Here is a 12,961-nt window from a genome sequence, read left to right on the forward strand (position 1 = left end):
TTTATGAGGTCAAATTTTATGAAATAACAATTCACAATATTGTCAATTTTATTTCCTTTAAAAAACATATTTTATATTTTGATATATTAATGATTAAGATGCGTATTCAAAATGTAAAGAAAATGTATCATCACTTTTTTCATGATGGTTACACCGCAATGACATTTTTAGAGACAAATTTTGAAACTGGTACAAAAATGGTTTTCAAAATCATATGAAACTGACATGTATGCGAAGAGTTAATTTCTAAAACCTTGCCATGCATGTTTTAAACTAGATTTTTTATCCTCCGTTCATTTGACGATTACGTCAGTTAGTGATAACCTAAACCACACTACAGATAGATTTAACAAATACAGTTTGCCTAAGCAGGAGGAAACTAAAGGAAATATTATTAATATTACATGCTATTATTTTTGAATGTGAAAAGTGAGAATACAAATAATATAAAACTATGCTGCCATTGAGTTCATAATAACCTGAAAGAACATTCAGTTTGATAGAGGTCATCTCATGATGTCATCATAAAAACAGTCTGTATTATCCATTCTACTATAAATCTGCTGCTGCTGACACAGACCTCGTTCCTCAACGGGACATCACTCCTCTATTCCACCAATGTGATCAAATTAGTGTAGCCATCTTTATTTAATCAGACCAAGGAAATGTTCATTAATAATTCAACCCCGTACAACTTTGACCTCACCTTGGCAAGCACAGGCTTAAAAAAAAAAACTCTGATCAACTCCAAGCAAGACCACCAACCTGGAATATTGTTATCACTTTAGTTCGTGATAACAAGGCACTTAAAACATCTACTTTAATACAACACAGCTGGCCATAAATTAGATCAAGAGGTTGCCGATGTTAAAAGCGCTGGTTTGCATTAGTGTGAGAACAGGCGGTGTGTGTGTGTGTGTCTCTCGGAGGAGCAGTATGGCCTGTTCTCCCCTGGTAAACAAATAGCATTAACGGTTAAATTGAGCCCCCTCTAACCCATCTGGTCATGATTACAGTGGTCATGCAATACTACTGAGCAAAGAGTAAACAGAGCAAGGGAAAGTGATGTAATCACACCATTCACACCGTTCTACAGTTCCTGGACCGGGAGAACTACTTATGTAAGGTGCTATATTTGGAGCAGGTGTTGCTTACCAATAATATTCTTGCTTTCCATGCGAGTACACAATGCGCTGTGTTATATTTCTCACATATTTTGGGTGGTGGTTTGCATCACACACAAAGTTCATACAATACGGCAAGTCCGAGATGTATTTCATTAGCAGGAATGGGCGTTATTGACCTCATCTATGGGTACATTTCATAACTGTGCTGTCAGGCGTTTCATTAAAGGGATAGTTCACCCAAAACTGAAAACTGTTTCACTCACACTCAAGTCGTTTCAAATCTGTGTTATGTTGGCTTCTGTGGAACAATACCATGTAAACGTTTTGGGGAGGGAAACATTTTTTTACAACTCTCCTGTGCTCACTGAGGTTGCATTTAATTGATCAAAATACAGTACACTCTACTGTGAAAAATTATTACAATTTGTTTAAACAAAACTGTTTTCTATTTAAAATCTAATTTATTCCTGTGATGGCAAAGCTACATTTTAAGAAGCAATTACTTCAGTCAGTGTCACATGATCCTTTAGAAATCCTAATATTGTGTGCAATATTCATGTATTCTGAAAATATACCCATTAGGATAATGTGAGAACCAGGCCGATATTAACAATCTTTTTAGTGCACTGCACTTAGTTACAGGAGAAACATGAGAACCAGTTCTTTATGGCATCATTCATATTAAACCAGGAGTGGTGAATATTAATGCTTCATATTTGAATACGAATGAAAGTGAATGAGATTTTAAAGTAGCAGAGAGGAAAAACTATCAGGCTTTTTTTGCACTATGCTATCATACTTTGTGCGAATACATACTATTTGCATCTCAGAGTAATATACAGTAAGCAACAACATATTAAGAGCAAATTTATTACAATAAAAATGGTTGCTGCCTTATTGGGACCTTATTCCCACTATTAAACACCCAATAGGTCTTTTATTTCCTAGTATCTGACATGCAATGAGCAAAGGGAGAAGAATGGGACAGTAAAAAGTCAGACTTAGTTGTGTCAAGATCTAAATCCACTGCTCTAAACTCTCCATGCCACTGTCCCAGCTACCAGTCTGGTGTCTATTGGAATTGTGTATGGTGGGTGGAGCTAATGTAAAAATAACAATACAGTACAATACAGGCTATTTAAAAACGTGGAATTATCGCACACAAGTCATATTTGGACTACTTATATAGTCATTTGTGAAGCTTGAAAGTCTCAGGGCACCATCTAGTTTGATAGCATGGAAGAGAACAGCATGAACATTTTCCTAACATCACCTTTTGTGGCCTACAGAAGCCCCATTTAAAAAGCAACCCTCGATCCAACTCTGTCTGCACTACAGGATTACACTCTCTACTCACCTTAACATTGCATCTTGCAACCTGTACAAGCCACTTAAGTTCCCGGGTGTGACCTGTAGCTGCGGCATCATGGACAGGTGTGGCTCCATTTAGGGCCTTTGTGTCAGCCGGCAGACCAGCTTCAGTCACCAGAAAGCAAAGGCAGTCCAGCTGACCGGAGCGTGCAGCATGGTGCACCAGTCCCGCCTCCTGTGCATCCGCAATGGCGCCGTTTAGACATCCAGTTTCGGCGAGCTCCCTGAGGGCCCGTAGGTCTCCCTCACGGGCTGCGGCGATGGCTTTTTGGAGCACCATGTCAACCCTGCCTCTCTGCACCTGCGCTGACCGCCTATGACTGGATTCGGAGGGTGTCTAGGGCAACTCAACCTACCCCCCGCGGCACACACACACACACAGGGGAAGCCGACACCTAAACGTCTGCCAGCTGGCGGGGTTGGGTGAGCGGAGGCGAGCAGCAGGTCTGGCCCGGTGAGCTGTAAAGGTAATGAAAGACGTCACAATGCACCGGTGCTCTGCATGGCCCGGCCGTTGCCTTTGTGCTCGCTTACCAACCTGCTCAAGGTTGCCCTCTCTTCTGGCAGCAGACACAAGAGTAATGAGAGAACTGGCCTCTGAAGACCTACTAAAACGTGTGTGACTGGTGTGCAGGCATGTGGCATGTGATTAGAGATTACAGTGAGCCTCACTTTCACATGTTAAAAATTAATTTCTGTCTGAATGACCCAAGAGTGTGCCTGGAAAGACAACAAGGGATTAGAATGGGGCAGTTTGGTTAGAGCATATGAACTTTAATGATTCAGTGTCAGGTGAGATCAGATCAGCACTGAGACGTTAAAGAGAGTCCATTTAGCTCATTTAATAATGCTGTTGCAGCTTTGTTGTACAGGTAACAGATATCTCGGTCTCATTCTGAACGTGCACGCTCCGTCACATTCCAATGTAACTAAGTGCAGCCGCCAAGTTACAATGAACAGGTCTTTGTCTCTCCCTGAAAAATAGGGTATGAACATCTACAACATAATTAGAACTATTTTGTACATCTATCTTTTTACACATCATTCAAATATGAAACCATAAAAAAACATCACAGTGTATTATTAAATATAATATTAGACTGAACCCTAAATACCTAAACCAAATACTTAAGATGGTTTGGAACTATTCGTTGGCAAAATTTGACAATATAGTGCCTAACATGTAACATACTTAATACAAACTTCTTGTTTTGTTTTTTATCTTGTATAAAAAATGTAATATCTCACTTGCAATTGTGCGGATATTCTGAAAAAAAAAAAACCTCTTGTTTATGTAATATTGCTTAACTATATCATGATATAAACATAAAAGACAAAAAAATTTGCCCCCATATTTTTAATTATGGAGACATTCTAACTGCATTCTAATAGGCTACAACAAGCAGTGAATAGTGTGGACTCTCAAGGTGTGCTTTTGTTTGGTTTATGCAAAGTGAGTGTCATACTCAATGTCAGCTCGCACATTGCTAAAATAACAATTACAATATATTATCGTAGAAGATACGTATATCACACCCCTATATACAAGCTGTTTAAAAACTATTTATCAGCTACAGTAAATTCCCTGCAGTTCCATATATCAAATGTTTTAACCAAATAAGATTTAGATCAAATATAATATTCCGTTAAATAAATACTTTGTAGATCCATACAGTGCAACCTGATGATGACCCTAAAACCTGAATCCTATACTCATGTCATGACACTATCGAATTAGTGCAAAGCCACATAGCTGTAGACTAAATAAACCATTGTGCAACATCCACACCTCAGGGAACAAATGGTGCTAGTTCATTCGCTCCAGTTGCTCTACAGTGTCTCTCAGATCCTCCACGACAATGTCCACATCTTCACGGGAGGTACTTCTACCCACACTAATCCTCAGAGCGTTGGTAGCCACATCATACGGAATCCCACAGCTTAGAAGAATATAGGAAGGTCTAAGGAATTGAGAGCACAACAAAATTTCCATAAAAAGGATTAAGCGAAATATTTTTTGAAATCTTATGAAAAGACTAAAGGCTCAAATATACTTAATTTTTCCGTGTTCTAGTGAACCTTTTTTTTTGTGCGCTCTAATCACTTAAACATTTAAACATAACCTTTGAGCCATCATTACACTTTTTAAAGAAAATATTTAACAATGAAAGCAAGAAATTCATGAAATAAGAAGCTAAAAACCATGTTTAAACATTTGTATTGTTGGTTATATCTTGTAATATGTAATTTAAAACATTTTTTTTTTTAAATACATGGTTAAGCTATATTTTAGGATTTAAGAGCACATCCGTAAACAAAAATAATTTAGGGGTTCAAGGGACAGGATTTGACAAAACTGGAGAAAACTCAGAACTGTCCTTATACAAAAATCAACTGATATTGACCCCAAACATTTTGATTGTAAGTACAGATGACTTACTGGTCTCCTCTGTCTGAGTGGCAGGCAGCACCCACACTGGCCAACAACCTCCTACAGGTGGACAGCACTCTACGCCCTACGGCAGGGGGGAAGAGTCTTATCAATTATTCACAAGAGCTCTTGTGTTTTACAAATCTGCAGGGTCAAGACCTGACCTATTTCTGACCAATACACATGTGGGGAAAAAAACATCACTAATGTTGTTATGGAAAATGGAGCCACTGGAATTGCATGTCAGTTCTGTGATCATGTCATATACTGTCTGTGATGAATCTTTATGAATGTTTAATGTACATTTGTGCACTATAAATGTAGGTGATATTTTGAACTGTAAATATCAGGAGTTAGGGTTAGAATTAAATAATCATATATGTACTGTGAAAGACAAATTACGAGGCTAGAAAATGGCCATTCACTCACCTTGAAGTCCTCTTCCCAAAATGGAAACATTGCATGTGTTGGGCAAAACACCTGATCCAGAAAAATGGCTGTTAAAGTGAATCTTCTCTTTTCCAAAGACAGCCTGAAAAATGTAAATACAATAAAAATTAGAAAAAATAAATATGAAATATATGCAGGTATATATATATATACACAGTCAAACCAAAAAATATACAGACACCAGATATAATTTTAGATTTTTTTGACTAGTGGGAGCTGGACACTATAGTTCATGTATGTAATTGAGGATAGACAAATAAAGTTAACTGTGAAATATTATACACAAAGATTCTTCATAAAGTGGACTATCAGTAAAATGTATAAAAATTTGGGACCAAAAATTATTCAGAAACTTTGACCTGGCCATGTTTTTGTTTTTTGGACTGGTTGCTCACTGAAGCGAAGCAGGGTTGAGCCTGGTCAGTACCCGGATATGAGACCTCATGGGAAAACTAGGTTAGTGAGGCCAGCAGGTGGTGCTCACCCTGTGGTCTGTGTGGGTCCTAACGTCCCAGTAAAGTAATGAGGACACTATACTGTCAAAGAACACCGTCCTTCGGATGAGACGTTAAACCGAGGTCCTGACTTTCTGTGGTCATTAAAAAATCCCAGGATGTCCTTCGGAAAAAGAGCAGGAGTGTAACCCTGGTATCCTGGTCAAATTTGCTCATTGGCCTCTTCCCATCATGGCCTCCTAATCATCTTCATATATACTGATTGGCTTCATCACTCTGTCACCTCTCCACCAATAAGCTGGTGTGCAGTGTGTGCGTTCTGGCACAATATGGCTGCCGTCGCATCATCCAGATGGATGCTGCACATTGGTGGTGGTTGAGGAGATTCCCCTCTTCTATTTGAGTACTGGTACCTAGAAAAGTGCTAAATAAATGTAACGAATTATTATTATTATTATGTTTTGCTTAAGCGTTTTTTCTTTAATTGCTAATGCAACCTTTTTACACCACAGACTGAACAAAATTATGCATTGCTTTGTAATTGGTTGACCTAAATTGGTATTATCAAATTGTGTATTTAAATTTTAACAGCTGTTCAACCTACCGGTAATTCATTTGTGAGACAGTCTAGGAAGGAAGGATGGCCAAAACCAGTGAAATATCAACTGATTTGATAACTCTGAGTTCTTGTCATTGTATTACCATTTTCTAAACTATAGTGAATAAACTGTGATAATGTAAGAAATGTTGAAGGTGTCTGAATAAATTTTGGTTTGATTGCACACACACACACACACACACACACACACACACACACACACACACACACACACACACACACACACACACACACACACACACACACACACACACACACACACACACACACACACACACACACACACACACACACACACACACACACACACACACACACACACACACACACACACACACACACACACACACACACACACACACACACACACACACACACACACACACACACACACACACACACACACACACACACACACACACACACACGTTTCTGTTATCATCAGTATTCATCAGTGCTGTCAAATCAATTCATTGCAATTAATCACATCTAACATAAAAGTTTGTAAATACATGTGTGCACATATACATAGGGCTGTCAATAGATACTTTTTTTAATCGCAATTAATCACATCCTCATTTATCTTGTTTTAATCAAACAGAAAACCATTATTTTGAATTGTAATACTATTTCACTATTACGTTTTTTTGTTGTTGTATTTTTGATAAATGCAGCCTTGATGTGCATAAGAGACTTTTGTTATGTTTTTTTTGTTTTTTTTATAGTAATGTTTCCAAATTTTTGAACTGTACCACACACACACACACACGATTAATCGATTTGAAAGCACTAATATATACTAAAGTAATATCCACTGAAATATTTGTACCAGTCATCTATAAAGCAGAAACAAGACTCACAAGCAGCTTCTGCTCTAGATAACATCGGATATCCAGGAGATGAGCTTCATACTCTGCTAGATTTAAGCTTACCAGTTCGGCAGCCTTTACCCCCCCCAAAAAAAGAAAAGGTATTTAAAATGTTTTTCACATGAACAAACAGCAAACTTTATACTGAAAATAAACAGATAAAATAAATGAATACATAAACAAATACTTTGAGTTACTATTACTATACTAGAACTATTTTACATGTACAAACACAGTCAACCAAGTATTAGTGGGTTTTACCTTTCCCAGGCCTGCTATCATTGCTGTGTTCTCAGTTCTGAGAAATAAAGAGATTTCTGTATTGATTTCGTATTTGAGTCTGTAACATCCTTTTTTTAATTAATCACCCATACATGAAACAACATCACACAATAAACCATGTCATACCCTGGCCTGAAGTTGCGCTCTTGTCCTCCTCCAAAAAGCAGAGGGTAAACAGGGGTTGTGGTTCCAGGATCATTCACGAACAAAGCACCGTTTCGAGGGCCATAAAACTGGAACACACCATCAACAGGATTGTGATCTCTAATTTTCTTCGCTTAGAGAGAGATGAGATATCAACAGCGTCTCGTGTTTCTTACCTTGTGTCCTACAATGGTAATGTAGTCTACTCCCAGCTCGTGTGCATCCACTCGTATCTTTCCGATAGCCTGGGCTGCATCAGTGTGCAGGAGGATTCTGGGAGCTGATGTTGCCCTCTGTTTGTTTACATCCTTCACCCTCTGACAAATATCCTTAATTGGCTGTTGAAGGGAGAATCTCATCAGTTACTCTGAGTGCTTATGCTAAATCATGGCAGAAAAAAAAAACCTACAGTATTATTATCATTAGCACAGCAAAACTTAACTGGCCATACTACATCTACACTGTAAGTTACTCATAATGTTTATAAAAAAACTTGTTTATAAATGCAATTTCACACTCGCAATAAAGCCTTGTCCCAATGGCCAAAACAAGGCCATGTTATATTGTTTAACTATGAAATAGTTTGACACACTGCTGTCAGGGCAACACGCTCACCATAATGATGCCCGTCTCATTATTGGCCAGCATGATCGACACCAAGCAAGTGGTGGGACGAATCGCTGCAATAACATCCTCAACCTCTACCCGTGCCGTCACCTTGGAAACGGGCACAAATGTGACATCTACAACGAGAATCCAATAAGGTCCAATCAGAGCACAGATATCTTGCGATCATTCACATTCATATTTGAATACAGATAGCAATAGACACATTTTGGATGCAATATTCTCAGTTATAGTAATAAATTGAGATAAATGTCCACTTCCTCAAGCTAAACCTTTAGAGAACAAAGTCTCCATTTGAAGTTTTAGACCAAAAGTCCAGTCCTGCTAGTGCTAACTAACCTGCTTTGCCCTCTTTTAGCAAGTGTTTAGCTGCGAGTCTGATGGAGTCATGCTCCACATTAGAGATGATAATATGAGGTAAGGAGCCTCTTCCATTCAGCTGCTGGCTGTTCATGCCTTCCTCTGCAGAAGTCTTGCTCTTCCTGAAGTGCTCCACAGCTGTGTGAAACACCAGATTATTGGCCTGAAAGTCCAGGAGAAAAAGAGAGCTAAATAAAGATAAAGTGGAATCATTTTTTTCATGTATTTAATGCACCGCTCTACACAATCGTAATGCATCATTAGGACTACCACAAGAAGCGTTACGGACAGTGTTTCAATTGTAAAGGCTTGTTCACACCAACACGAATGTTCGGTCTAAATTGTCATGTGATTTGTCAGCAGCATGAATGAAAATTAATCAACACCAAATACAAGAGTACAGAGACTAGAGCCGATTCCAGATTCATCCTCTGTTATTAAAAGGTTAAAGGATTAGTTTACTTTAGATTACTTCAGGCCAAACGAACATACGGATTCCACTTAAGACATTTACGCTACGCCATGACGCACTATGTTACTTCTGACGTCATAAATTTCGTAAGTTGCGCATTAGGGGCAAGTAGACTGCATATGGCCGTTTGGCCGGAAGCTAGAATTTTACTTTGTTAAATATTAATATTCGTCTTACACAAACCCATCCTTTTGCTTCAGAAGGCCTTTATTAACCCCCCTGAGCACCCTGTGAAGTTTGTTTACGATGGATTGATGCTGGATTCACATTTTTTAGCTTCAATCTGTTGGTTGCAATCCACTGCCATTATAAAACTTGGAAGAGCCAGGATATTTTTTTAGATAACTCCAATTTTTTAGACCGCGCGGACTGTGCGCATACAACAGCAGCAAGAAAGACAGACGGGACAGATGAGTCCACTAGCTGACAATACGCAATTGTTCTGCGCATGTGTCGAACTCGACCAACCGTGCTAGTCCAAGGTTGAGTATACTTTGAAAGCTGTGCGGACACGACACATGCGTCCGGGTGTGGATATTAAAGCCATTCCCGGGCGATGGGAATAAATTAGAACACCTCTCCTTAAAAAAAAGCTTGTTACATTGATGGCATGCAAATGTTTGTGTGTCTAAATAGCAGCATTACCATTCATTAAAATGAAAATGTTTATTGCATTAATTGTATGTAGTTTCGTTTTGGTGTGAACAGGCAATTACTGCACTAAATTATTACATTACATGCATGAATTAAGTACAACTACAAATGAGTGACAAGTTATTTATTTATTATAAAGGAACCAACGATATCAAAGGTGCAGTCACATTAATAAAATCGATGCTCACGTGAGACTCCCGATCACGGAGATTCATATTGAAATGACTGGACTTTGCCTACGAAATTTCGCCATGCAACTGTAAATGTGACCGCACCTTTATCGGGTCTAGAACAGAGCTACAACAGAAGTGAAATTGCAGGGGAAAAAAATAGATTAATTCACAAATTAATTTACCTTTCTATTATCTTTTACTCACTATAATTATTGTTTTCATGAAGTGTGAATTACCCATATGAAACAGCTTTTAAGGCATTCAATATTGTGCAAGAATAAGGAAAGAAGAACATTTGCTAAATTCTGTTTGAACTGTGCTCTTGAAACCCCCTACCTCCGTTCCTCCTGAAGTAAAAATAATGTCTGCTGCTTTTCCACCAACCATCCTTGCAATGGTGTCTCTGGAATGGTAAATGATGTCTCTGGCATTCAGACCTAGTATTGGTGGAAAACTATATGAGCATGTGTTTAAGGGATAGTTCTCCCCCAAAAATGACAATTCTGTCTGCCATACATCTTTGAAAACTTCATACCTGGTAGGTAATTACTGCTGGGATTTCCCCATGCATCAGTTAAAGCATCAGAAACAACCTTGATCACCTCTGGATCGACTGGTGTGGTGGCGTTGTAATCCATGTATATTCTGCAGCAGACAAAGCTGTTTTACAAACTACATTCTGGAGCATGTGGCGTATCGAATGCAAATGACTTAATTTCCAGTCTAGGATTGATATTTGGTATTGATTGATATATTTATTACCTGTCTGGCCCATCAGCCACACCATGATGATCCAGGTCAGATGCACAATGAGGTGTTAAGGTTCCCCATAAATTATGATCCAGGATGACAGGGGTATCAAACTTCTCAGCCATTATCTGGATTACATTGGTAGATAAAAAGGTTAAAAAACTACTGTACATCAGTCTTAACATGCACGGCAATAAAAACCTGCTTTAAAATTATGACCACTATCTGACGACAAAAACAGGGTCATATCTGTTGGGTCTGATATACACGACTGTAAAAAAAATAGGTCACGTCACACAACAAGTTTTTTTTTTCTTAGTCAGACAAGCCATTGTTGTTAATACAATTTAATCTAAATGAAGTTTCAACACAATGTCGTTGTCGCAATAAAATCAAATGCAAGTAATTTATTCCACTTTGATTCATACTGTAAGTTAGATGATTGACTGCTGGTCAAGTCACATTACTGTATGTTGTCTAGCATGACAGCTAACACTTAAACTGCCTTTACAGTCGCTTTACAACAACCGCTGAGATAACTGATAAACCTGAGAATGTAATTAAATACCATTTACTGACCTTTTATTTTTAAGCGTATGTCCTGTCAATGATTCACAGTTAAACTGGTGATACGGCAGATCGAAGCACGTTGTACTTTGAACCGGAAACGCACTCCTCTCTAGACGGTCGCTGTTTCTCTCATACTGTCTACTATGGTTTCTCTACTACAGCGAAGGCTTGGTTCTAATCAGATCGTGCTGACGTTACATGGTAAACATTATAGGGCGTCTCGTCGTGTAGCCTGGTCGGGTAGTAGTAGTAGTTGTAGTAATATTAATAAGCCAAGCCTAAGCCTTCAATGTTTGTGGCACGTCACGTTATTAATATTCATGAACTAGCCTTCGTCGTAGTAGCGTTTTACAATTTTGTTCATGATCAGATTTGAGGCACGACAGCTGGCAAACCGTTTTAACATTTAAGTTTCTTTAAAAAAAAATTAAAAAAATAAAAAACATACTGGTACCTAAAGAATAAACACTGTAATACCTAAATAATTACTGGTACCTCTATAGAATAGATAATAGTAAGTTATCTAAAAAAATAAGCATGAAAATAGATACCTGCCTAAGTAACTTGAACATTGGTGGAATTAAAGGATTAAAGGGTTTAAGTGGACATTAGAAGGGATTTCAGGGGATAAAGGAAAAGAAATAAGAGCTGTAAAAGAAGTTAGGTCTAGCCAAGTTGAGTGATCCATTTGCAAATGAGATTTTAAAAAATGTCACAATGAGAACTGACCTTACAAAAGATAACTGACAGGCTATTAGCCAATCAAATCACAGTGCTGAGAAGCCAGTATACAAACTTTTTGCATGGCAAATTCTGGTAAAAGGTGTTGTTATGGTACTTAATTCAGATACCAGGCATCTAGAGTGGCTTTTAGTATTTTGCTCCTTTTCTTCCCGAAATCAATTAGTAATGCCAGCGTTGAATCAGACTTGTAGTTATGACATTGACCTTCATTCATTTCAGTGCTTCTATGGAAGCTTTCCGACACAGAATATATTTGTTTAAAGGGTAATTGCGACAAGTTAAAAATATATTTCTCAATTTTTAGTTTATAATTTGCAATTATGACTTTATTCTCACAATTGCACGTTTATATCTCAACAGACTTCCATGTTATACATAGTAGCTTGCAATTAGTTCAGGGTGGTGTAGGTATGACATCAGAACCCGGAAGTCTAATTCGTGGCTGGTTCCTTCAAGACTTTTCTATTTCAGTTATGAGTAAAATAGAGCCTGGATTAACATAACTTGACGACACTTTGACATTTTGTTCTACAGCGTACACTGCATACACACTCACACCCCAAGCTGGTTTATTGTTACTTATCAAAATTGAACAGAACTGCTATAAATTATGAATTTTCTCTATGGGTGTGTGTAATTTTTGTTGTAGAACAAAATGTCAAACTAATAGCATAGTCAAGTTATGTTTACCACAGGCTTCATAAATTGAAAAACCCCATAAACCTCGTAGGAAAATCGCAAAGGAACCAGCGGCGAATTAGTCTTCTGGGTCAGAAGGCAAATTCACACCTCACAGACAAACGCTAACAAACTCGTTTGGGTTTATTTGGATAAGTGTTTAAACGGTTTATTTTTCAGAAATA

The 12,961-nt window shown here is 38.1% G+C and overlaps 2 protein-coding genes across 2 annotated transcripts in view; both read right to left on the reverse strand.

Annotated features, from left to right (window-relative positions):
• The window catches only part of espnla (espin like a), a 28,809-nt gene extending 25,600 nt beyond the window's left edge, over positions 1-3,209 (reverse strand). The window contains exons 1-2 of the mRNA XM_079627888.1: positions 3,037-3,209; positions 2,485-2,957 (exon numbers count right to left, since the gene is read on the reverse strand). Coding sequence (XP_079484014.1) covers positions 2,485-2,778 — 294 coding nt within the window. The 5' untranslated portion in view covers positions 2,779-2,957; positions 3,037-3,209. The remainder of the gene's footprint in view (positions 1-2,484; positions 2,958-3,036) is intronic.
• A 717-nt stretch (positions 3,210-3,926) lies between these two features.
• On the reverse strand, positions 3,927-11,588 carry scly (selenocysteine lyase). The gene is made up of 13 exons (XM_079627893.1): positions 11,364-11,588; positions 10,797-10,912; positions 10,570-10,679; positions 10,371-10,471; positions 8,715-8,898; positions 8,364-8,491; positions 7,925-8,086; positions 7,731-7,837; positions 7,584-7,620; positions 7,314-7,397; positions 5,359-5,461; positions 4,939-5,014; positions 3,927-4,459 (listed from the first exon to the last, which is right to left on the reverse strand). The coding sequence occupies exons 2-13, from the start codon at positions 10,907-10,909 to the stop codon at positions 4,306-4,308; spliced, it is 1,359 nt and encodes a 452-aa protein (XP_079484019.1). The 5' UTR covers positions 10,910-10,912; positions 11,364-11,588; the 3' UTR covers positions 3,927-4,305.
• Positions 11,589-12,961: the final 1,373 nt, after the last annotated feature.

This window comes from Phoxinus phoxinus (assembly GCF_949152265.1).
Source record: "Phoxinus phoxinus genome assembly, chromosome: 11".
In the NCBI taxonomy this organism is placed as follows: Eukaryota; Metazoa; Chordata; class Actinopteri; order Cypriniformes; family Leuciscidae; genus Phoxinus; species Phoxinus phoxinus.

Coding starts and splice junctions, on each gene's coding strand:
- scly (XM_079627893.1), bottom strand. CDS start 10,909: ATGGCTGAGAAGTTTGATACCCCTGTCATCCTGGATCATAATTTATGG. Junction 8,492..8,714: donor GCTAAAAGAGGGCAAAGCAG/GTTAGTTAGCAC, acceptor TTCTCGTTGTAG/ATGTCACATTTGTGCCCGTT. Junction 4,460..4,938: donor CACTCAGACAGAGGAGACCA/GTAAGTCATCTG, acceptor TCAATTCCTTAG/ACCTTCCTATATTCTTCTAA.